Raw genomic sequence first — 24,497 nt, 5'->3', positions numbered from 1 at the left:
TTCATAGTTGTCTCATGCTTTTATAGTCACTTTAGAACTATAGCAAAATGCATTTTTCATTCATGGCTTGATGGTCTAGTGGTCTGATCCTGGCTTCCCAAATCCCAGTTGTCACTTCATATTTTAGTCTTTTGCACTAGATTTTGCTACTGAAGGCTTACAGTACCTGAACCATGGTTAGCCTTGACAGGTGATTTAATGGTGGCCTGTGCTGCCGTCCACCATGTGACCGACAAAGACAATTTTATTTGTATAGCCCATTTTAACAAACAGTTTGTCACAAATGAACTGTGTTTTTTAACTTTGGTTTGTCCTTAAATAAAGTAACATCATGTTACTTTTCGTGTATTTATGGCTTGTGTATAGTCTGTGGAAAAGTGTAAATGACAAAATAATGTTAGATAATCAGTTCAATGATATCAACTAATGATCACACATATTTTAATGATAACAGAGGGTCTATTAGAATGTTTTAGAGTGTGTAGTGTGCAGTGTAATAAATATTGATTGATTTGTGGCGACTTCTGACTGAGATAAAACATGAGATCATATAGATCCTGGAACTTAGCCTGGTCTGGAGGAGGCTAGCTCCACAGAATAAATCTCCAGGGTAACTGATGTCATAACATATCCCACGTTCCTCTATCCCGCTTTGTGCAACGGGATCATAGATAAATCGAGCCAGGATAACCAAGATAGCTCGACTTAATCCCTTATACTAATTTTGTGCAATAGGCCTCTGGTGCGTGACTTGTTTACAAACACTTTCATGTCTCTGCGCCGACTGAGCCGACACGCCGTGGGCGGGATTACATCATTGCATCATCACGGGTGGGATTTACGACACCTGTTACATCATGGTGGACGGCTATGGAGTGATATTAATGCCACCAGTTTGAGCGAGTGTGTCTTGGTTGTTGTACACTCAAAATCACTCTGCTGCACGCTCAACCAGTCATACACACACGTTCAACATGTCATACACGTGCGCTCTAGCCGTCATACACGCGCTCAACTTCACTGCTGCTCACAACACCAGTCTCACGCGCTGATGCTTGAAGCCTTTTAAACATCATTTGAACATCTTTACCATGGGAGTGAACAGAGTTGTCAGAACGCTTAATAAAGTATGACTTTATCTGACTGTTTTGTTGACACTCCCTTTAGCACAGCTTTTATCTAGTGGATGAATAACGCAACCGCAGTCAAACGTTTGACTGTATCTTTTATTCTATGCGTTTTATAATCCGATGCGCCCCATTTATGAATATAGTTCTAAAATAAGCCATTCATTAAAGGTGCGCCTTATAATCCGGTGCGCCTAATAGTGTGGAAAATACGGTAAATTGTTCTGCTGTCTCAACACTTTTGTAGCCTTAAACAGACTGACATTGTGCTACCTTTTCTGAGGGTATCGTCCAGGGACAGATGTCTCAGACTTCAAGACCACCTCAAGTAAACACGTCTAAACTAATGCACCAACAGGAAATCTAGTTCTTCACGCCATCATTTCAACATGAATATCGTCAAGTCCCTATCCCCACTGTCACATCCTTCTAGTGCTGAAGTTTTGACTGAAAGTTGAAACAAAGGCCCTGGTGTCGTGCTGTCGCCTCCTGTCCGTCCATCTATCAGGGTAAGAGTGCATCCGTCCAGTAAAAGCGTGTCAGCAGGAGTCGGACCACATCTCCGTCCCTGCTCGGATCAGCTTGTCACAACAGACTGACGTGAGCTCATCAATGTGTCTGTTCGGTGCAGCGGAACCACAGGACTCTTTCTGTAGCACGGCAGAGCTGGGGTCAGTCTATTTCTGGAACCATCAGTGAAGCCACCGTCTCCACAGTGATCCACACTGATCACTGTGTCAGGCGACTGTGAGTACGACTTCATATGTGGAATGATCTTCATGATGAATCAAAAGATGAGCCATGAACTGAGCTGAAAGTGGAGTTACTGGACATCTTAGAGGATCTACCACTTGGCTCAGTCTGGATCGATGATGGTTCTACATGGACGGTTCAGTCAGTGCTGGTGGGTGGTGGATCAATGTAGCTGAGGATGCAGAACCACATGGATAATCCAGGAGCTGTAGAATCACAGTGTTCGACCCAAGACTGTGAGAAAAAATAGACAACTCGTGTGCTTCCAAATTAAACAGATTAATCTCTATATTGAAGCTTTTCCACCAGACTCTTCCACAGTGTTTTTTTGCTGCAAGGTACTGGGAAGAGACCACGTATAAAGTCAACAGCTTTATCTGTGTACTGTGTACACAAGTACAGCTCCTACATATTCCTAAGAGTTCTTTCTTCTTGACCTTTCTACATAAACTGCCATTTTTCTGTTCTGTATAGTGTATAAGTGTGACCAGGGATAACTGATCGTTGACTGAAGAACAAAAGGTGGAAGAGCCTCTCAAAAACTCCCTTAAATTTTTTGGAACAAAATAAAAGAGAATCAAAAGGACGGAGGCTTTTACTCTGAAGCACCAGACGAGTGTTTGTTTGGGATGAGGATCACACCATCTGCTCTGTATTTACTCCAATTCCCAGACTCCAGACCCACTGTGTGTCTGAGCGAGGTGAAAAATCATCCCACACTTGTGTTTCTTCTGTCAGTGAGTCATTTGATGGAGATATTCTTAGCAAGGTGAAGCGGACTGGAGGAGTGGTGCAAGAGAGAGGGAATTTCACAGCCAGGTTTTCAGTGCGAAACAGACGCCTGAGAGGAAAAAGCTTAGTGACAAAAGTGCTTTCAGGTGATTTTTTGGCAAAGAACTGATGCATATAAATAATCTTCTTGAGTTTTAATTACATTAAAGTAGGTTCGTAAAACGTTCTGGTGTCTACAGGGACTTGTAAAGAGCTTCAAGATAATGTCACTGCGACAATCTTCTTCATCTTTCACAGCTTTTACACAACCTTAAGGAAACAGTCACATTACTTGGCTTCAAAGAGGTAATGAGGTCGTCTTAGCAACGGCTCCTATTGATCAACATCCCTTTCTTATGGTGTCATATTAGTTAAACGGAGAATAGTAAAATGAAAAAAGTGTACACAGATTATCTTTATTTTTCAGTCAGAGTTGGACTACACGTAATTTTCCAAATTGAAATTAAATAAATCTGTGCAAATTAATTAAATTGCAAAAACATCCTATGGTCAAAATTAAAAAGTGTTTATTTTAAATTCTCAAGAGATGTGCTTTCATACAATTAGTTCAGTATTAACTTTCCATGGCTTCTTAGAGGGTCTTTCTTTTGACCTCATTAAAACAGTTTTTTGGAACAAATGTGATTCAAGTTTTTTCAAATTGCAAATATCAGCAACACAATTTAAACTCTTTATAGCTGAAGATTGTTGTCACAGTCTTGGGCAATTTCAGCAATGCTAAAGACACAAAACACGCATACAAAAAGGAAAACAATTCATTTCTGAATTCATAATATCATGCAACAGTGAAGAGGGTGTGAGTAGGGAGGATGAGCATGGGAAAATGCTGAAAGACAAACAATCTGAAGCCCAAAAATAATCTGCATTTTGACCTAAAATCTCTGACAAAATGTTATTCAAGTGGCTCCTAAACACAAAGCTGAATCTGTATGTATTATTCCTACAGAGGACACAGTTTTTGCTCCTTGTGTTCAGGTCAAGCTGAATGGAGGGTGTAAGACAAGATAGACACCAGAGTGTCCTGTGTTGTCTCAGGTGAGTGCTGCAGTGAGTTCAGCAGATCTCTTCTTGGCAGCCGGGGTCCTAACTGCAGTGTTTCCACAACAGTTCAGCAGAGTCTGCATTTCGATGCCGTTTAATGTTTATTCAGGCTTATCATCAGAACACGGGGAGAGGTGTCTGCTAGGATGATCATGTGAGACGATATGCAGGTGGAATATGAAAGTGAATAATCCATGTATAGCGATCTTCAATCACAGTCTTAGATCAGTAGATTCATTATAATTATGCACTTTAAATGTCGGACCTGCTACATGGAAAACTGGGAGTTCTACTCTACAAATGCAAATACAAATATATCAGTTTAATTTTTTTTACACTTTTACTTCAATATACTCTTATTCTCTTGCAAAATCAAACATTGCAGTGTTCTATAATTCACTGTTTATTTTGTATATCTACTAATTCTTAAATAATTAAAATAATTTCTTCACATACTGTATCTTTCCTTTCTCTTCATATTTTGTTTTAAATAAACATTATTTTGATTAATATAAAACAAAACATTCATCCCATCAATAACATATGTACTTTTTTTGGTTGAATTACCTTACTACCTCGTAGGATTAATTCTCTGGCGTGTTTGTTTTTTTGTGACTTATTTTCCCGTCTGTTGCTTGTCAGTGGAGCTGAAAATATTCCGTCAAAGTAGCTCCTACCCACGGTTTGCTCCGCTATAATATGAGAACAGGGTAACAATGAACTGTGAGTAAGTTAAAATGAGCCATCTTATTATGTATTTGGTCACAATCAGCTGAATTTCTGTTCTGCTCAGGATTGTTGAGGAATGAAGCGTGACGCTCAGCTGAGTCGTCAGGAAGTAGCTAAATAATGTAGATGGTTAAGGAGGAGAAGAAGAGAATGACAAATTTATCTCTGGACGAATGGAAAAGATTCACATCTGAGCTGAATAGGGAGAAGGTTTGTCGCCATCATGTCAAGTTTGTGCTCTTGGTTTTATTTCATCAATCTCGACAGTCAATCATCGACATGTATATAATACGTTTGTGATGGTTACTTGTTATAGGAAAAATGATTATAGCACGTTGTTTTCTTCAATGTTGTTGATTTGAAAGCCTCACCAATGCACCATTTATCTAATCCCGACAGCGATGTGACTGTGTAAGTACATAACTGCACAAATACCTAGTAATTGCAATTTGCTGCTCTCTTGTTACAAACACACCTTTGACAGATGCAGGTGTGGTCACATGACTACCCAGCACTCACAGAACAGTGTCACACATGGATGCTGAAAAAGGTAAGTGGGTTGCGATAAAAACAAACTACTACGAGTTGCTATGATATTGACAGATTCTTAATTAAACATGTAAAGAAAATAATATCTTATTATTTTACAGGTTACAGTTAACTAGATGCCAGTAACCTGTTTATTCTGCCCTTCACGATATTAAATAACAACGAGTAGAAACATAAATATTATCAATTTTAAGTCAAAGATACAGTATGTGATCTATCAACTAAAATGCATTTAAACCTAAAAATGTTATCAGATTGACTACACAGAATACAGGTATTGAGGCACCATAAAACCAACACTAATTGACATGACTTATCCAAAGAAACATTTTTATTTAAAATTATTTTGAAATGAACTAGATTGTTAACTTTTAGTTTTTTAGTTGTTGTGTCTTATGTGAATGTTTTTTTTTATCTTGAATTGAACATTCGACACAAATAGCTTAATTGGGAGAAAATATATCACACAGGATTTATTTTAGATCTGATATCCAGACATTTTCCATGTTTCATTGATAATAACCACTTTTTCCTACATCATTGTACTGACAAAACCAGTTACTGTCTGTAAGTCACATGATACCTTTAAAAGTTGACGATTTAATTGACACGAATGCTGAATACGGAAAAAAAGAAAGATTCAATGGAATCATGAGACGAATAATATGTTCATCCCTAGATATTTTAAAATAATTGCTTGCTCATGTTTTTTTTTTAAAACATTTTGGTTGTTACTCAATTCAACGTATCTCTTTGAAATTGATATAACACAAACTTATTTGAATATAAAGTAAGAGCCACAGAGTGAGACGATGAATGGAACTACAGGACAAGTTAATGTTACTAATTATGGTACAAGACACTAGCACTGGCATCAGTTGAACGGGTACATCATGAAAACAGAGCTGACCCAGCCAGCCGTGCAGGTACCACCCACCTCTTTGACCTCCAGCAGCCGTCCCGGGTACTGATTCTTGGCGCGGCGAGCTGCAGCCGGAGATTTGTGGTGTGTGATAGTGACGATGTTGCCCGGTGAGGCCGAGTGGCTCAGGTGTCTCTGAGAACCCGGGGATGAGGATGAGGTTAGGTGGGGAAGGAGGGAGAAGCTACGGGTCCGACCAGAGGACGAGGAGCCCTGGGGGAGGGAGGGGACGACAGAAAGGTTAAAGGTGAGGATGTGATAATGTGAAGCAAATGGTGAAGGGAAAGGTTTCACTAAGCAGTGCAGAGCAGGTAACATGCGACTGACTCCACCTCTGACCAGGTTTATCTTGATTTAATTACACAGAAAAAGACTCATGACACACAATCTTACACTCCACTAGATGACTGCTGGTTTTAAACAGGACCAAAATAGATGCCTGCAACCTTTCGTAGAGGGAAATAATGTCAAGATCTTTAACTTTCCTTCACATGCAAGAATGTCAACATTATAATGTCAAGATTTGCTTTATTCTTAAACACAACACAGACACCTCAGTCTCATCTAATGTGCTCAGAACACACGGCGCACCAGATCCACACACAGGTCTGGACAAGGATGAAGAGAAAACAGATCAAATAAAGAGCTTCACAGAGGAGGAAAGCAGCATCTGTTTATCTGAAGTGTGTCTCTAGAGTTCCACAGGAAGTCCAACGCAACCACAAACAAGACCCAGATTCACTTTGATCACTGATCATTATTTTCTGATTCTTCTGTGTCTCTGTGAGACACTTAACAGCACCAGATGAGGAGGATCATTATTCAAAGTATGAAAGTCAGGAATGCAGCGCTGTGAGATCACAACAGGGATATTAGGTTGGCTCCACTGAACTTGGGGCACTTTAATATTGGAAAGGCAGGAAATGATGAACGGAGGCAGACGGAGCTGTAGGGAAACTTATCAGGTGGAATAAGTGGAATATTTCCAGCTGCTCTCACTTTGATGATTTGTGTTTTAAGTTTATCTGAGAATTTTCACTCAAACTAAATGTAATGTTTTGGCGACAAAATAATCTTAAAGATGACTCAATACTGAAATAATATATGAAACTTACTCTCACTGTTACACTTTTTATACATTCTAAAAGAAAGATCAACCTTTTCTAAACGTTGTCTACTACTATGGTGATACCTGACACATCGTCTAGAACTTCCTCTCGGATAATGTTAATTTTTTGTTTTTTCAACTCAAATGCTAATATGAAGTTTAAAAAAATAATCAAACAAGGATTTACTCTTCACTTTCAATTCCACTAAGTTGGCTCTACAACCCACTAATAGTTGCTTTTAAAATACATTATTTTATAAAAGGTCGACACCGAGTGTGTCAAGTTGTTGCTCAGTTTTTAAGGTCTTAATTTATTGGAGATCTCTTAAAAAAAATGAAATGTTCATTCCTTGATGTTTTTAATGACAACTTCATGGTTGAAAAATGAGGTTTTCCGCAACCACAGGGCTCTCTATTGACTTTGGCACAGCCCATAATAAACCCATTATTTCACCGGCCAACTGCAGATTGTCGACTGTGATAACATGTGTTATCTCGGCTTCACTCAACAGGGAAACACAGAGACAAACAACGATATCATATTCAAACAAAGCCAGTAGTTGGAATTTCAAGATACATTAGATCAGGGGCGTCAAAATCAATGACAAGAAAGGACGAAAATAAAGTTTTTTGATCTGGTATCATACAGATCTAGCAAATATTTGTTGCTTTAGTTAAAGAAATCGGCTCAAAATAAGTGTGTGGGATGTCATTATGATTTCACTTTATTTCAGGCTAATTTTAGCGTAAATGTTTCATCATTTTAGCAAATATAAAGTTCACTACAGACCATTTCATCGGATTCCGTACTATTTTCAGTTTTTTTCTAGTTAATAAACTTTCATCCAGTGTGTTTCTGTCACGACGCTACTGTAGAACATTGACTCAGTGTTGATTTTTATTTCAACTTTTTCTTATAAAGTTCTTTAAGGCCACAAGAAATCAGTTGGCATGAGTTGGACAAATTAGCAATAACAGTTTTAATGGTTGAACAGATTTTTATCAAACTCTTTCCTCTGTACATGTTTGTTTCACACATCAACACGACTAGTACTCGACTGTCAAACAAAAGTCTGAAAAGCATTTTACAGCATTACAGACACTCGCAGGCAAAGATCTGTTTCCCCGATGAATAAATCCTGCTTGTGTCTGCTTTCGGAGATACATGCGGCGCCTCTGGCCCTGAAACCAACAGAACTCCTGAGATAACGATCCGAGAGTGTGCCGGGAAGATTAGCCATCGCGGCTGGAACCGTAGTAACAAGCTGCAGTGACTTTAGACTCAGTCGCTGAGCAGGATTTTATAAAACTCAGCTATTAAAGAAGAAACAGAAATTGACATTTCCACTTCTTATGATTATCCCATGGTTTGACTTTCTCTGACATTTCAAATATAGTCAGAGAGAAGTTTTTTTTATTCACTTTCAAATGTTTCAAGGTAGTCGAGTATGGACTTCTCTGTATGTCACCCTTGAGATGGAAGATTCTTCTGGTCCAAAGAAAATTCTCTTTACACTTAAGTTTGCCCAATATAGACTTATGCTACATATTAGAAATTGCAAATTGAACTAAACAGGTCTCAAACCTACAGCAGGAGGGCCGTTCTGATGCACTACATTTCTATGTGGAAGTTTTTAGAAGAGTGGGTTCGAGCAAGAAACTACATAATTTTCCTAAGTCAGGTGGTTAAATCAGATGTTATCATTTATAGAGCCTCGATTATATTGTTAAGATTGAACAGATAACTAAGGTAAAATAACATGAAAATGCCAAAATTCCCTGTCAAAACACAAATACAGCTGTAAGACCCCCAACCTGCAGCCTGCCCTTCTGGTCAGTTGAGTTTGAGACCCCTAGGCTAAAGTGGGTCAGTATATACCAGGCATTTTCACACTCTGTCCTTGTTCAGGTCAGTTTCAAATTAATTTGTCATCGATCAGATGCTCTAGGTCAAGGTGAGCCATTCAAATTCCTGAGGGACCACGTTATATAAAGACTACAGAGGGGGGCTGTTAAGCAGAAAGAAAGAAGGGATTAAGAAAATAACTTAAATGTTTTTTAGAAGCTCAAAGTACGAAAGTGACATAAAAATGCAAAACATTGTTTTACTTACTTACTTACGTTATTCTATTAAAATATTGTTTTTATTTATTTTAAATGTAAATTTGAGAACCTAAACATGTACATATAATGGTTATTAGCTTTCTTCAACTATTAGTATTTAATTTGGAGGACAAGAAAACACTCATAAAAGAGGCAAACATAATGAGGAAACTCAGGCAGTCATTTCTAAATGCTAGATTGTTATTCTAGTCTGGACTCATGAGGGTCGTGGCCTTTCGCTTTTGTTCTAACCCTGGATTTGTCAGTGTGAGACCGCATTACTTTGACTCACAACAAAAACCTTTTTCTGACCAGAGAGTGATGAAGATGCACATGACATCCATTTTCTCAATATTACATTTGTCTGATTGACTTTGGCAATAAGGATGTTAATACAAGTACATTTACATGATATTCAATTTATTATTTTGTAAATGATGCACTTTAGTGTACCCATTGACTTCCTACCTGAACCATCAAAGCTCCAACTCGACCGATGCCACAAAGTGATCCAGAGTTTTTATTATATATTATATTATTTTTTATCGTAGCACTTTGGGATTCTTTCTTAGAACATAAAGTGCACTATAACAAAATGTATTATTATTTAGACTTGACTATCTGACTAAAATAGATGAACTCTCATTCTCGTTTACAGGGAATTAAATATTCTCCCGTTAAGTATGTTGGTGTTGCTAACAAGAAAGTTAACTCAGACGCTTAACAAAGCCTATGAATCAACAATTGCTGTCAAGTGACAAAGATTACAACGACAAAGTAAATGTCTCTTGAGGAGACACAGTTTGGAAGCAGCTGGAAAACCTTGGTGTACAATCAGACTAGATAGCCAGAGTGATACTGGCTCACACTGAGAGACAACATTCAGGAAAATAAAAATCTTGACTCATTCAGCAACAGATAAAGATAAGCAGATGAGTAAATGTTCGACCTAACACCACAGCGTTAAAAACAGAGAGGTTTCCTTCAGTGTGTGAAAATGTTTCAACTGCATTTGTGTGTGAATTCTTTACCTTCGCTCCAGTGTCGGAGTGGCGCCTGGCACATGCTTGTAGATGGGTGATCCAGAACTGCTGCTCCTTGGCATCGGAGGCTGTGGAGAGGACCAAACGTGAAAATACATCATCAACAGTTGCATTGATTGTACACAACAGATGTTAAAAAGAAAATGCTATTCATATATTTTGGTTAAAGTTGCATTATTCCTAACTTCACAGAAGGTCATGCAGTGTTATGTAGAAAAGGTTTAAACAAATGCTTGATGTCGTGGATCAAATAAGCACCAGTTATAAATATAATGAAACCAGACTGGGGATAGAATGCATGATTTTAAACCACAAATAACCTCAAGAACATGATTCATTTTAAACATAAATGCAGCACTTGAGAAGCCACTACAGGAAGCAATGTAGTTAATAATACAGAAGTGTTGAACAAGTGTTAAAAGGCTAAACTGGGCAAGAACATTCAGTACAAGGGTTTCTATTTAAAAGAGTATGTGATTAGTTACTCCTTGACCCAGCTTTGATCTTAGCGCAGAAATACTAGTCAAGATAGGGGACCATTAGGGTGGCCAAACTCTCGATTTTTTAATTCCTTGACCACCCCAGAATGAGTCCAGCTCCCTTTTTGGACGTGCACTTGAATGCAACACAGCATGTAAGCCAATGTCCCACCAGCCATGGACCAATTCTAAGATAGGGTACAAAAATACGATTGGCTAAAAGGTATTCGCTTATATCGTTTTTTTCAACATACCCATATGATATATATATATACAGTATGTACATACCAAACAGAGCATAAGCCAAAATAGAAAGTACGTTTATTTGTGATTATACTTGTATTCAATTTTTTATTTTACAAATAAAACTCCTGACCCATGATGACAATTGCTTCTTGTGTATTTTACTTCAGAAATATGTTCTATGAATGTTTTGGTCGTTGGAAGAGATGACAAAAAAATGATTAAGAGTTGTTAGATAATGTCATTATAAAAATATAAACCAGAATACGATAGAGGAACATAAGTGCTTTTTGGTAGCCTCACTGCACTATCATCAATCTGGCTTTTGAGATTGTTTAAGCCATCTTTGTCGAAAACACAAAGATAAGGCCAGAAGAGACTGAATACAAAATGATCTAACTGTGAGCAAGTCATCATGTTTTTCCTCTTGTTGTTACAATAGACATGTTTATACTGCTTAATAACTGGCCTTATTTTATTTATTGAATTAATTTTGGCCTATCCATTTATTTTTTACTTAAACTTAATTTGACATTTCTACACCTCAATGTCTGATATGGCGGATAAGAAGGTACAAAAGTGTGCAGTCCATTTCCTGTGACGTGTCATCTTGCCAGTGTCAGACTGGTCCATTTGCACTTATCAATCCTGTGTGATGGTGGCACACCCCTGAGAGATTAAAAAATGGAACATTGACAGACCATCAGCCACTTTGAAATATCACCATTACGAAGGAGAAGAAGATTCTCAGTTCCCTTCCAAGAGTCCTCTAACCAGGTGACCTTATTAAACCACTGACATGATTCTACTGATAAAACGGAGCTCAGCTTCGACACACATACTTTTTTTTTATCACTTATCATCTTTGCATTATTAATATCTTATCTGATCTCATTCTTTCAGTCAGATTCTCCCATGGTTCTGTGGGAGGCAGTACAAACTACAGAGAGGGATACAAGACAGGGTGTCAGTCCAGGACAAGTTTAGAATCATCTGTGGTGTTTGTGGGTTAAAACTCTGATGAAAAGGAATCTGGAAGAAGAGGGAACCTCTGCCAACCATATGCTCCAGCTACACTGAGACGCATCAGGAAACTGAGAAATGAGAAACATTGTGAATATGAGACAAAAAGTACCAAAAATTATACGACGGAAATGAAAGGGAACCAAATCTGTTAGGGCACCTGACACACTTTTATCAGTCCATTATATAGCTATATTCATAGTACATATCACTCATTTATATAGGTCAGTGGGCTCCTACTGAAGCTCGTAGGTGGTTTGGCCTGAAAGAAGCCGCACAGCTGGTTCAGGAAAACAGAAACGGTGTTGATAAGAGACACAAAAAATAAATATAAATCAAAAATAATTAAACAATGCCTCTTAGGATCTCTTTTAAATATGTGTATAAATAGCTAAATTAAACTACAAAAAAATAAAAGGACCCAAGTAACAGCGTCGCCACATATGAAACTGTTCAATTAAAACAATTTTAAGACTTCAAATCATAAGAACGTTATCTTAAGACACTAAACAATAACTCTGTATAACAGAAGAGAAAAACAGGTTCCAGTGAATCACAATGAGCGACAGTGGTGAGTAAAGACTTTCTTTTAACAGGCAGAAACCACAAGCAGAACCAGACTCTGTTAAAAGTATTCTGCCTATGGGCTGGGAGGAAGAAGAAAGACAGGATTAGAATGAAATCATAGAAAAAAAGAAACATATGGTAGACATTTAAATAGAGATTGGTGTGACAAAAGGATGTTGTTTTGTTCATGTTAGCAGATAAATGTGTGCAACTAGTACGAGACACAAAATATACAGTATTCTGAAGGTTTTAGGTGTTAGGTAAAATAGAAGTAGGGTTATTTTTGTGTTAATATAATTGTATAATATATAAATATGTCAGTGTTAAAGATAAGATAAGAAACAGAGATTGTTTGTTAAAGGAGAAAAAAACAACAGAGAATGAAGATACATTTAGCCTGTATGAATAAAAACATCACAGCATACTTCCTGTTACAGTTTGGTTAATATACATTTTGTCCAGTCCATGACCGTTGAAAAAAGAGTTTTGACAACTGTATACTTGTCAATTAAGGTTTTTAACAAGCTACTTTTAAAAGAGGCATCCATGAAAATATAAGTAGTAAAAGGATTACTAAACCTCAATCTTTGAAAATTTGCAGAATTAGCATTTTGGGAGATTTTTACTCTTTTAATTACATTTAAAATAGAGAAAATGTCGTAGTTTGTGGCCACAAATCAACAAAGGTTGTTAAAGTTTTCAGTTACACCCACTAACAAAGTCCCTTTAACAGGTGCCGGCAGGAAAACTCTCAGTCAATCATACAACACAATTATGTTCCTTTAACACAACATGCAGATGATGAAATCCCTCCTTTTGATACAAACACTTCACACCAATGCGAAACATTCCCAGTTAAATCCCGTGCTCAGCTCATTAATTGCCTCCTTGAATTTTAGTACAGATAGATCCATTCAGGGTTCGTATTTCAGCAGCGACGGTGAAATGTAGAGTGTTGACCAGTAGAGGAATCCACCTAAAGGACCCCTTGGGCATCAAAATATCCTCTTACTCGAGTGAGCAACAAGGACGGCTTTCAATGGCACCGCTGGAATGTTTCCACCTGAAGAGAGGTGGCATTAAGCACCAGAGACACAAAACCAGGTCAAATGAGCCACCTATGGAAATGACATACTAGCCAAGAGGAAAAACGATTGAATGTTTCAGCCTTTTGTTTGATTGTTTATAAAGTTCCACGGCAAAGAAGTTTGTGGTAAAGCAGTAGCGTCAGGTGTCACATATTCTACATCAGGCTTCTTTCCAGTACATTTCCCTGCCTATACCCGTTCAGTCAAAAATAAACTAAACTTAGACAATATCAGTTTCATGTAGAAATCAACACATTGAAAGCTAATGAAGAATAATTGTGTTTATTATCCTCCTTGTTTGGATACAAATAAAAACACATTTTAATCATATGATGACATATATTATACAGAATAAACCTAATGATTTAAAAAACTAAAGGAAAGCCCTTAACAACCGGTCATCACCATCAAGAGGTTTTATACACTCTCACAAAAAGACACCAACTAAAACGGAATAAATAATAATGTAAAAAAATAAATGAAAGAAAGATAAAGAACCAAAAAAGCACAGCCAAATTGTTTGGAGGGCGGCGGCTCATTGCACATGTTGGTATGACATTTTGTTTCGGAACAATACATTGGCCTGTCGTGAACGAAAACAGTTAAAAACTATGCATTTTTTTTACTTTCTTTAAAAAAGAAAGATCTTGATTTTCCACTGGGAAAGCGAGCTTTTGCCCTTCTGCTCCACGGGTGTGTTGAATGCAATGCCTTCTTAACCCTTAAGACCACGTCTGTCCTGAGCACAGTGGATCACTAATGCATTAGCTGGGAAAATGCTGTATCTGGTACATTTTGTGCAATCTTTGGTTTTCATTGCACAATCAACAATGTGTAATATCTAGCATCATAATCTCCAGAGTAAAGGAAGATATCAGTCGTGTCGATAAGTTACATCATGGCTGAGATGATTGTTAGGGAGGAAACATGAAAAAGTGAGCAAGAATTTTCCCCGTTTGCATGCGTCACTGTAAAATCTTGGCTCTGATTGATATTTTCCGCTCCCATAGCACAGAGTTTGTCACACTTAATACAGAAGGTAGCTTTTGTGAATTTTTGGATGTATTTACAGATTGAACCTAACCTTACATAACCGTTTCTTGTTGTTGACTATGTTTCAAAAACGTTTGCTAGGCTGTTCGGACTTCCCTCATCCTGCCACACACTTAATCTCGTAAAAAAAGGTGAAATTAAAATAGCTCCTGAGACTGCTTCTTTTCAGAGGGTCATTGTTTCCCCTCTTTGCTCAAAACACATAGATCACCGAGTTATTCAGAGAATATAGGCCAAGTTATTCTGACTCATCCCCTCAGAGAGGACATTCCATTGGAGCAACAGTGAAAGAGGGAGTCACGCCTGCACTGATCATGAGTTACTCAAAAACTAACTTGATTTGGCTCAGTTATCATCTTTGCCTGCTCATAAGTGTTGACAGATCGGTACATTACCATAGTGTATTTTTGACATCCTCCTTCTAGAAACATTTGAATGGATGATTCAACAGAGCAGGTCGACCTCACAAACTGTTCACAGTGAAGTACATCCAGTGTTTAGCTCAAGTTGTATCACCTGAGATACTGAGAATTATTTTTCGGCATCCTCCACATGCAGCACCACAGGATACAGTGAGTTTCAGAAGCAATATTTATCCTCGGCTCTCAAGTGGAATTACCTTCACTCTAGGCGAAAATGTTTCTTTTTTTTCTGCATAAACCACCAAAACTATTTTGACCCTGACTTGAGAGACAAACAGGATTTTTAAATTGTGAATGCATTATTTGTTACTTAATGCAACTCTTTTTTATGTATACATATTTAATTACTGTACATATAAAAAGGGAGTGGTTGATACGCAATCATTTTGACTTTTAAAAAATTCAGTACATTACCTAAAATTCTGTGATAAAATGAAGGGTTCTTTTGAACAAATTTTCTACAAGTAATAATTCCTTCTCTTGTTACACTTTTTATGGGGGGAATAAAACATAAATATTTCCAGTAACTTTGTTTCAGATTGGATGAGAGTTTTGTGCAGCATCTAATTTAATATAGAAGACTTGATTAGGGATTTACTGAGGGAATTAAACAGACAAATGAAAAAACGTGTCTGCAGAAGAAGAACATTTTTACAGCATTCTGCTGATATACTTTGTGTATCAGATAATGAAATGCACAAAAAGGGAGATAGAAAACAGATTACACAAATAGACAAAAAATTCCATACAATTTTCAAGGGAAGATGTGACATTTGGTCTTTAAATTTTATTTTTTTAAACAGTAGTACAACTAAGTAAACAGTAGAAGTAAGAAGAAAAAACAGACAAATACATGCACACAAACAAATATATATAAATAATTTTACCTAAAGGAACTCCAAATACTTTTATAAAATAAACAATTTACTCATAATATATGATTGCATTTGTTTTGCTACTTGACCTCTGATTTTGCAGTTGTGACGAGGTAGATTATTCAAAATGTCAAGCGCATTCATAAAAACAAGTCCGCTCCAAGCCAAGTGAGTCAACCGCCAGCAAACGTCCATGTATGGCTGGTGTAGAGTCCTACCTCTGAGTTTGTACAGCTCCCCATTGACGGAGTTGACAATGAACATGTGTGGAGCCTCGTCACTCGTCGTCACGGAGGCACCGATTAGAGGGAGGGAACCCCTTGGTTTTTGGCTCTTCCCTGGATCGCTGACAAAGTACAGCAGCTGTCCCGCCTCTGCATCCACAACAAAGTACCTGTGTGAAGAGGGAGCAACGATGAAACAGATGCTTTTATTGGCAGTTTTTAATAGTTTGAAACAAAGATTTTCTCAGTGTTGAGCAGAAAAGACGCTGAACAAGAGCTGTGACCTTAAGAAAAAACTGAAACGTGTTGCCAATTTTTTTTTCCTGTGCTGTGAACTTGCATTTGGTTCAGCTCTCCTCTGACATCGCTCATGTTACCGATCGATTTCTCTTAGCATGCCTGATTACGGAGGGTCAGGTATTGATCAGGCCTTTAGGGAAAATTCTTGCAATGCACTCGGCAGTGTTGAGTTAGCAGCGGCCCATCTGAGTAGTAAGTTTGTTGAACAGAAATACTGTAAATACGTGAGGTATTTTAACTGTAAATGGTACAGTATATTAAACTAGGCCGCACAGAATGAAAAAAAATGTGAAAAAAATATACTACTATGAGGTAACATAAGCTTGTGACTCATTAAGAGTGGGTCGTGGTGACATATATTTCCATGCCGGTCATGTTCTTTGTTTATATTTTATTTTAGGATCATTTTGTCATAATAGTAATAGTAATAATAATAATAATAATAATAATACATTTTATTTAAAAGCGCCTTTCAGGATAATGTCTACATCAATGTGAATTTAGTGGAGGAGACGTTTATTTAGTCTGTTTATTCCTCATTATTTTCCATAATTGCCAATGATGATCTAGGCTGAATAACTCAGATATAAATAACTCAATTTTTGTTTTAATTTAATGTTAACAGCATATTCATATTTATTTCCTTTAAACGTGTAATACCATTTTAGGACGATCATACGGCGGTCCAATTACATGGCGGAAAAAAAATGGACGTAGTGGTATTAAACAGATCTTAAATAATGTCCTTACCTCCTGAGTATGTGTTAAGTATTGCATAACAATCATTTTTGACGATTACAAAAGTAATTTTGAAGACTTAAGATTAAGAGTTAAGATTCTGATCAGTATAGGGTTAAATTTGGCTGAAAATCTCTCCGATCAACACATTTTGTTTCATCATTCTCAACACAAGCGTTAACTCCAAGTTTATTTTCACTTGTATGTACAATGGAGGTCAATGACATGTCCTGTAATTCAAAAAGTATGTATATTTGGATTGGAAACCACCAAAAACTATACCTTTTGTTTAAACAAATAAATACTCCAAAAAGAAGGTTGAAAAAAGAAAATAACTTTAAATTAAACTCTAAGTGGTGACTCAAAAGAACAAAAATAGAGAAAATAAAAAATGTTATCGCATGGGGGCCTTTTTTTTAAAAGTTTAAAGCAACAACACTTTTATAATAATGTCTTTTGCTCGATTATGAGTTGCTGATTGTGTGGATGAATGTGTGGTTGAAACACTGGCTTATAGATAAGAAATAAGAAAAGATCATTCTGGCTTTAGTTACTTAATTTATTAAAAACTAAACAAAAACTAAGACCCAACTCGAACTCAAATAATTTCAGCAATACAAGTTCAACCCAGTAGCTGCGTGTTTTATACCAGTCACATTCCCATGAACCCTGTACCCTTCCCTGGAGCAGATGCAGCCAACACTGCACTCTGAAAATCGATCCACTTTCACAGTCTTGCATCCTTCCCTGAAGAGCGCCCGTGAATTATGACCACCACATCTGACCTGGCAACGATGTGCCTACGTCAGAGTCCTACCGTTCCGCCCCTCACACACACACACACACACAATGTAGCGTACTGTACACAAAGTCTAATCCCATGTTCAGCCAACAGCGGCAGCTTTGACTGGTGACCCCTGCAGGCAACCTCGTGTTTGCTGCTACGCCACAATATGAGCCTCTAAATGATGGATAGGGCTGGATAATAAAGCTGTGGTCCAACATGCTGCCTTGAGTGTCATTACGGAGCTAAAAATGTCATGAGAGGAAGCCTTGACACAGCAATAGGCAGCTGAGGCAAACATTTATATGGTGACCTTTTCTGTACAAGTCAAAAGAAAATAAATCTAGGCTGTAGTTTATGTTTGGCACCCAGTTTTAAAATGCTGGATGCATCTCACCTCCTAGAAGAGGGGTCTTACACTTCTGACAGGGGGCCATTTGTGGCCTATAAGATGGTGTTCACACACATATATAATATATATATATATATTTATTGACATATATTACAATATTACACTTTTTTCTTAGTTATTTATACTGTATGGTTTGACGGCCTGTCACAACTGTGTAAAGTATAAAATATTGGCCCAATAGAAATTCTGTTGCCCACCCCTGTCCTAGAGTCTAGGACCAGGAACAGGCATTAGCAAACTATGCTTTTTCATCCAGCCTGCCTGACCATGTTATTACATATCACATACATTTTGGCTATGCATTTCCCCACATTCTGCCAGCAGATGAAGCCCTCCAGACACATTGGTGACATGTGGTATATTAATATGCATTTATTAGCTGCAAAATTGATCCTTAATGATAAAAGCATTTGGTCAATTTAGCCATTCTGGCTATATTCTGGGTTAAATCCCAAATTGGCCACAATGCATTGGTCGCACCCAAATGTGGTGAAGAAAAGCTCATAGTGAGCATCTTCGGTTCATGGTGACAGACTTGGTGTTGTGTTGAACCTGCTTTGTGAAACTGAAAAGTTTGAGTTGTCACTTCCCGAAAAACTAACAGGGTTTTTGGTAAACCTGCTTCCTGAAACCCAGCACCTCAGAGAATCACCAAAACAAAACTAACCCAAGACTTTGCACTGGAAAAAATGGTACACCAGCAGCACCGTTTCAAAATAATATCATCCATGAGTCAATTCTAATATTTATGCTTTTTCTACGTGACAAGCCTTTTAAAATAATGCAGTCGGTGGCCTCTTGGTGATTCTAGGGTATTTTACATTTCCCTTCACCAAGGAGCATACTTGATTGGCTCACACTTTGGAAAGTTGAAGATGTATTTGTACTGCTGTTGTTCAGTACTTCCACCTTACTTTTGAAAGGTTTTGATGGTATTTTCTTCCAGGGTTTCTTACATCTTCTAACTTCTACCATACGCATCCTGTTTCATTTAAAACGACCAAAAATGATGACTTTCTAAAACTACACTTCTTACAACAAGCTGTATATTCAACATTGTTTAATGGTTGCTAGATGACTGTTATAACTACTGAATGCCAAGTTAATATGTGGTTCACAAAACATCTTAAAATACTTTTATTGAGTTCACCACCATCAACAAAGAGCCAATCAAACGGCTCGATCCCTTCCATTCATGCATCTTTAAAATTAGAACAGTCTGTTTCCTCTTTCAACTTACAAAGACGTCTTGAGTGATGTGCGGAGTTCCATAAGCATTCAAGGCTCAAAGAATGAAGTCACAGTGTGACAGAGCTTCAGGGCTCTTTATACACGACTTTGACTTCAATTATATTTTCACTGGCTTCTCAACACGACAGTATTTGTATCAACTCATACCCTTTTGTTGACTTGAAGGAGGAAAAACAGGCGGATTGAGAGAGCGACAGTCATCACTGATGCAACACTTCAAACAAGCCTTGAACACACTAACACAAAAGGGAACAAACATAATTGAAATATCAGAGGAAACAACCTGTTGCCAATTTCCCAGTGGCCTGAAGACCAATTCCGAGCCACACTCAGGACAGAAATGACACAGTGACTCACAGCTTTAATATCAAAGCAGCCAGGCTTGGTTCCCACACCATGTTTGACGAGCCCCAAACTCCAGGTGTCAACGAAGAATACAAATATAGAAATTCACTTTCCACACAGACAAGTCAACCTGGAGGGTTCCTGGAAAGAATTGGGAAGCGGCCCTGACACACAAGATGATTGATGGATCGCCATTTTATTAGTAGCTAGAGGTTGATATTGATGTGAAATCCCTTCATCATACAATAAACTTGTAATTATTTCATTTATTAGTGTAATGCCGGAAGTACTGTAGAATAAACAGTGCAGTAGAATAAACAAATAGTTCTTATCACCAAATTGTGTTCTCATCTTGAAATACCCATTTATATCATTACTTTACTATATTAATTTTTCATCCAGTAATACATTTCTAATTTCCTTTGGTTTCTTAACTGGTGTATTTTTCATTAATTTCCATCCACTATATTTAAATGACACAATAAATTGTAGATTGATTTTATTGTGTAGTTAAATTAGAATTAATTAGTTGATTAAATTATGGACATTTCCACCTCCAGTATAAATATGTTTGGAATTAAATTATAAGAAATATTATTTAATTAATAATAGCAATACAGTGGATTTAAGCAAAAGACAAAATAACTTAATTAATAATAAAAAAGAATTAAGCAATATTAAGCTAATGTACTAAAGTTAATTAGAATTGTAATACATTTAAGTACAGCATAATATTAATAAACTGCTGACTTGAAGACATTAATAAGAAAAATGTTAAGCCAGCAATTTTATCATAGATAAAAAAAACACATTTGAGCGAGAGAAGCATGTTGTCAATCATATTAACTTCCACATGAGAAACATAAGGTTGATGCAAGAGCTGCGGACATGCATGGAAGAAGAATGTTTTATTCAGTGATCCCACTCTCTGTCTGCTCTGGTTCAGGTCAAGAACATACTCTGAGATAAGTCGTCATCCTTCAGCCACCATCACACACCAGTGTGACAGAAACTATGACCAAGAAAACAGCAAACAGATCTCACGAGAGATAGTTCACCTCTTTAAACTGACACTGAAGAAGCTTCCTGGTTCTGCTTTGTACATAGAAGCCCTGATCCGTACAGTTTTAGGATGTTTTATTTCTCACCAAATCAAACACCTAGAGTCCCGTGTGTGTGCTACACCGTGCTGTACGGTTAATAGAAAGAGAGCGAGCAGGAATTCTCTCACTGCCTCACTTACACTGATTTACAACACAAACACGCCACCTCAGCACTTTTCTAATTTGTCACTACTCAAATGAATTAAAAAAGCAAAACAAAGGCTTTCCATCCAGCTCTCACAAACATCTTTTTATTTATTCATGGTGTTCTTATTTCCAACATCAGCTAACATAACAGATAGCTTACATCTGAGAAAGGCACTTTACAAATAATAATTACTTACTTGCATTTATTTGTGGTTTACATACAACCAACACATTTTTCCACTGAAGTCATCAAAGACAATAAAGATTAGAAAGAGCAGAAAGAAGAACATTCTCATTATTTCTGCCTTTTATTAAACATTTTTTATTTAAAAACAAAATATTCAACTCATAGTAAGTAAGTAATTATAAATACAGTTAAAATACATACTTTAAAAAGGCAATACTGTGACTAACACAGAAGCCCCAGGATAATTAAGAAAAAGCCTACACAAATAAAAAAAGGTCTTAAGATGCTTCTTAGTGGATTTCTCTCCTGTGGTCCAGAAGCTTATGCATGGAACCATCAGTAGATTCTGATCCACAGACATAGCCCGAGCTGGGGTGTAAGGCTGGATCAGATCACTGATGTAAGGAGGAGCCTGACCATGAATAGCTCTGAAAGTAAGAACCAGAATTTAAAAAAATTGACCCTGGAAGAAACTGCCAACCAATGCAGAGTTTTAAGGAAAATGGGAAATGTGAGTTCTTCTACTAGAACAGGTCAAAATTCTCGCTGCAGAGTTTCGTATTATCTGTTTCGACACAAAAATAAATTGTTACAATAGTCCAAACCAGAAGACAGGAAACGTTTTCGTGCCGTGCGTAAAAATGACTGGCATCAGTGTCAGAACAATGTAAATGCAAAGTTGAGGGTTCTCTGATGTGTTGTTGCCACATATCACATGAAAAAAAAAATACAAGATAAAGGATCTTGTTAAGTCCGTTCTGGCTTTAACTTCCTGGTAAGTTAAATAAAGTCTCTTCGTACTTCATATGAAAACACTGTCTCCAAAATACTGATGAAAAGCAGTTTGGTGACACATGACACTCACAGAGTCCCGGGGTGGATTACTATGCAAGTAAAGAACATTATTAAAGGATGTTCTACTACACAAGTCTTGACTGTCCAAGCTAAATCCGATCATTAAAGAACATGTTTTCAAAAATAAACAATCTAAATGTGTTTGCTAATGTGGTGCTTTATTGTTTTAATGTTTTGTTTGTTCAAAGATGGGCAAATGTGAGTGTAAAAGGGAAATCAAAAACATGTGCATTATTTTGAACATATCATCTGCTGATTTAAACTAGTCTCAAAACCTGCTAGTGAAACTGAGTTAATGCAGTGAGTCAGTTACACACTTTACATAAATGCTAATAAAAAAATAAACGTAGTTACTAAACCAAAAAAAGTATGAAACATTTAAATATGAGTATACTAGTTAAAAACATGACATTTGCAAAAACAAATAGGAAAAAGAGAGAGGGGGGAGGAGGGAAGAAAAATTGAGTTCAGGTAATAATAGCTAAAGGGGACTGCAATTCTGTGAATCCTTCTTATTTAATTCGTATTAAATTTGGTAAACATTCCACTTAAATCGTGAGAGAAAACGTGATGATGCAACGCCTCAAAAACCACTAGCGCAGCGATGAACATGATATTAAAATTAATGAAATGTCAACACGTTCACAGAGCAAATACATGATAAAGTTCAATAAAACTAGACACTCTGACTTTGTCACTGTTTGACTTGGCAGTTGTACTTCGATATTAGAAAGAGGATAAACTAGATCGAACTAGCCTGAAACTTAGGTGGGTCCATCTTTGCAGGAGCTTCTGAATGGAGTCTCCGTGGACGTGTACGAGATGATGATGAAAGTGCAACGTGGACTGTCCCCAATAAAAACCAGAACCCGTATGGAAGGGGGTTCAGATCTCACCTGTTCTGCCAGCCTTGGATGAGGTTCGTGTACTTGCTGAGAACTCCCTCCAGCTGCCTGCTGTGACTCAGCGGAGGAACCACCGAGCAGTTGCCCGGCGAAGCCCCGCGACTCTCCCCCGGACAGCCCGCAGAACCGGGGCTATGGGACCCGCTCCCTACGGACTTTCTCGACGAGAACGAGCCTCCACGATCCGACGGAGAGTTGGTCGGTTTGGTGTCGACACTGCAGAGGTTCTTGTCCATCCTGGCGACGGGACGGCGGATGTGGCGAGGGAGATGGAGAGCAGGACTACCGGAACATCCGACGAGAAGAAAACAAAACTAAAGCCGAGGTGATGTGCGCCCTCTCAACGAGATGTGCCGATGATGTGAGCGAGCCAGGATGCGTGACGAGGCAGACATCTTCCTCGGCGTTCGTGGTCCGCTGTGTCATCTGCAGAGAGAGCTCTACTAGCGCTGCTTCCAGCGGTTTCCTGATGGGAGGAGCTTAGACACGCCCACCCGGTGCTGACACGCCCCCCGGAAGTGATCATCATCTTAAAATAACTTGAGGTTGAATTATTGAAACTTTTGTTGGCTAAAACACTGTAAAAATGTACTAAAGCATGTGTCAGCATAATTAGTCACCTTAATACTACTAATGCTATCGTCCTCTTCTGTGTGCTTTTTGGTTTTTCGCTATTCCTTCTGTGCTACTGGAAAACAGAAATTTCCCTGAGTGTCATCTCAAAGGGATCAATAAAGTGCAGACGAAGTCGAAGTCTAAGTCTAAGTCTAATATACTTTTTTATTTTCTTATTTTTGATTTAGCATTTCAAATAAAAAAAAATTGCTTAGTGATACTTTTCTGACACACATTGTTATTTTTATGGATGTTCTAATTTAAGCACTAATTCATCACACAGGATGTACAATCATGAGTTAACTCCACCAGAGTTGATGAACAAAGAACAAAGTTCTGCAGTCCGATTGATCAATAAATGAGAGCCATAGGATCAATGATTCATTAAAGGCTTGGATTGGCGATGGGTGACAACGTTGAGAGGTCATGACCGGGTCATCATGTGTCAATCTACCATGGCAAATTAGTTTATTTATCTGCTTAACTAAACAACGTCTGGCAGTAAAGTTCCTTTAGCTAGATAATAAGATAAGGGTTTCAAATCATGTGCATTTATTGACATCCTTTATTTTTTATTCTGAATATTTGCTTACATTTACATAATAACATTAAATTTATTAATTTAAAATGTATTATTTATTGAGAACATATTTAATTAATTTGTTTTGAGGCCACAATAATGCTACTTTCATTAATGACCATGTCATTCCAGTT

At 37.6% G+C, this 24,497-nt stretch overlaps 1 protein-coding gene across 2 annotated transcripts in view; it reads right to left on the bottom strand.

The window, feature by feature from the left end:
- Positions 1–23,597, bottom strand: part of LOC148084602 (oxysterol-binding protein-related protein 10-like) — a 42,220-nt gene extending 18,623 nt beyond the window's left edge. The window contains exons 1-4 of one of the 2 annotated variants that reach the window (XM_087787703.1): positions 23,160–23,596; positions 16,136–16,311; positions 10,156–10,235; positions 5,929–6,126 (exon numbers count right to left, since the gene is read on the bottom strand). In XM_087787703.1, coding sequence (XP_087643829.1) covers positions 5,929–6,126; positions 10,156–10,235; positions 16,136–16,311; positions 23,160–23,404 — 699 coding nt within the window. In that variant the 5' untranslated portion in view covers positions 23,405–23,596. Of the gene's footprint in view, positions 1–5,928; positions 6,127–10,155; positions 10,236–16,135; positions 16,312–23,159 lie in introns of both variants that reach the window. The other variant, XM_087787704.1, reaches the window with a different exon arrangement.
- Between the last annotated feature and the right edge of the window lie 900 nt (positions 23,598–24,497).

Source organism: Callionymus lyra, chromosome 3 (genome assembly GCF_982586985.1).
Source record: "Callionymus lyra chromosome 3, fCalLyr1.hap1.1, whole genome shotgun sequence".
Taxonomy (NCBI): domain Eukaryota; kingdom Metazoa; phylum Chordata; class Actinopteri; order Syngnathiformes; family Callionymidae; genus Callionymus; species Callionymus lyra.
This window is presented reverse-complemented; position numbering and strand designations above follow the sequence as displayed.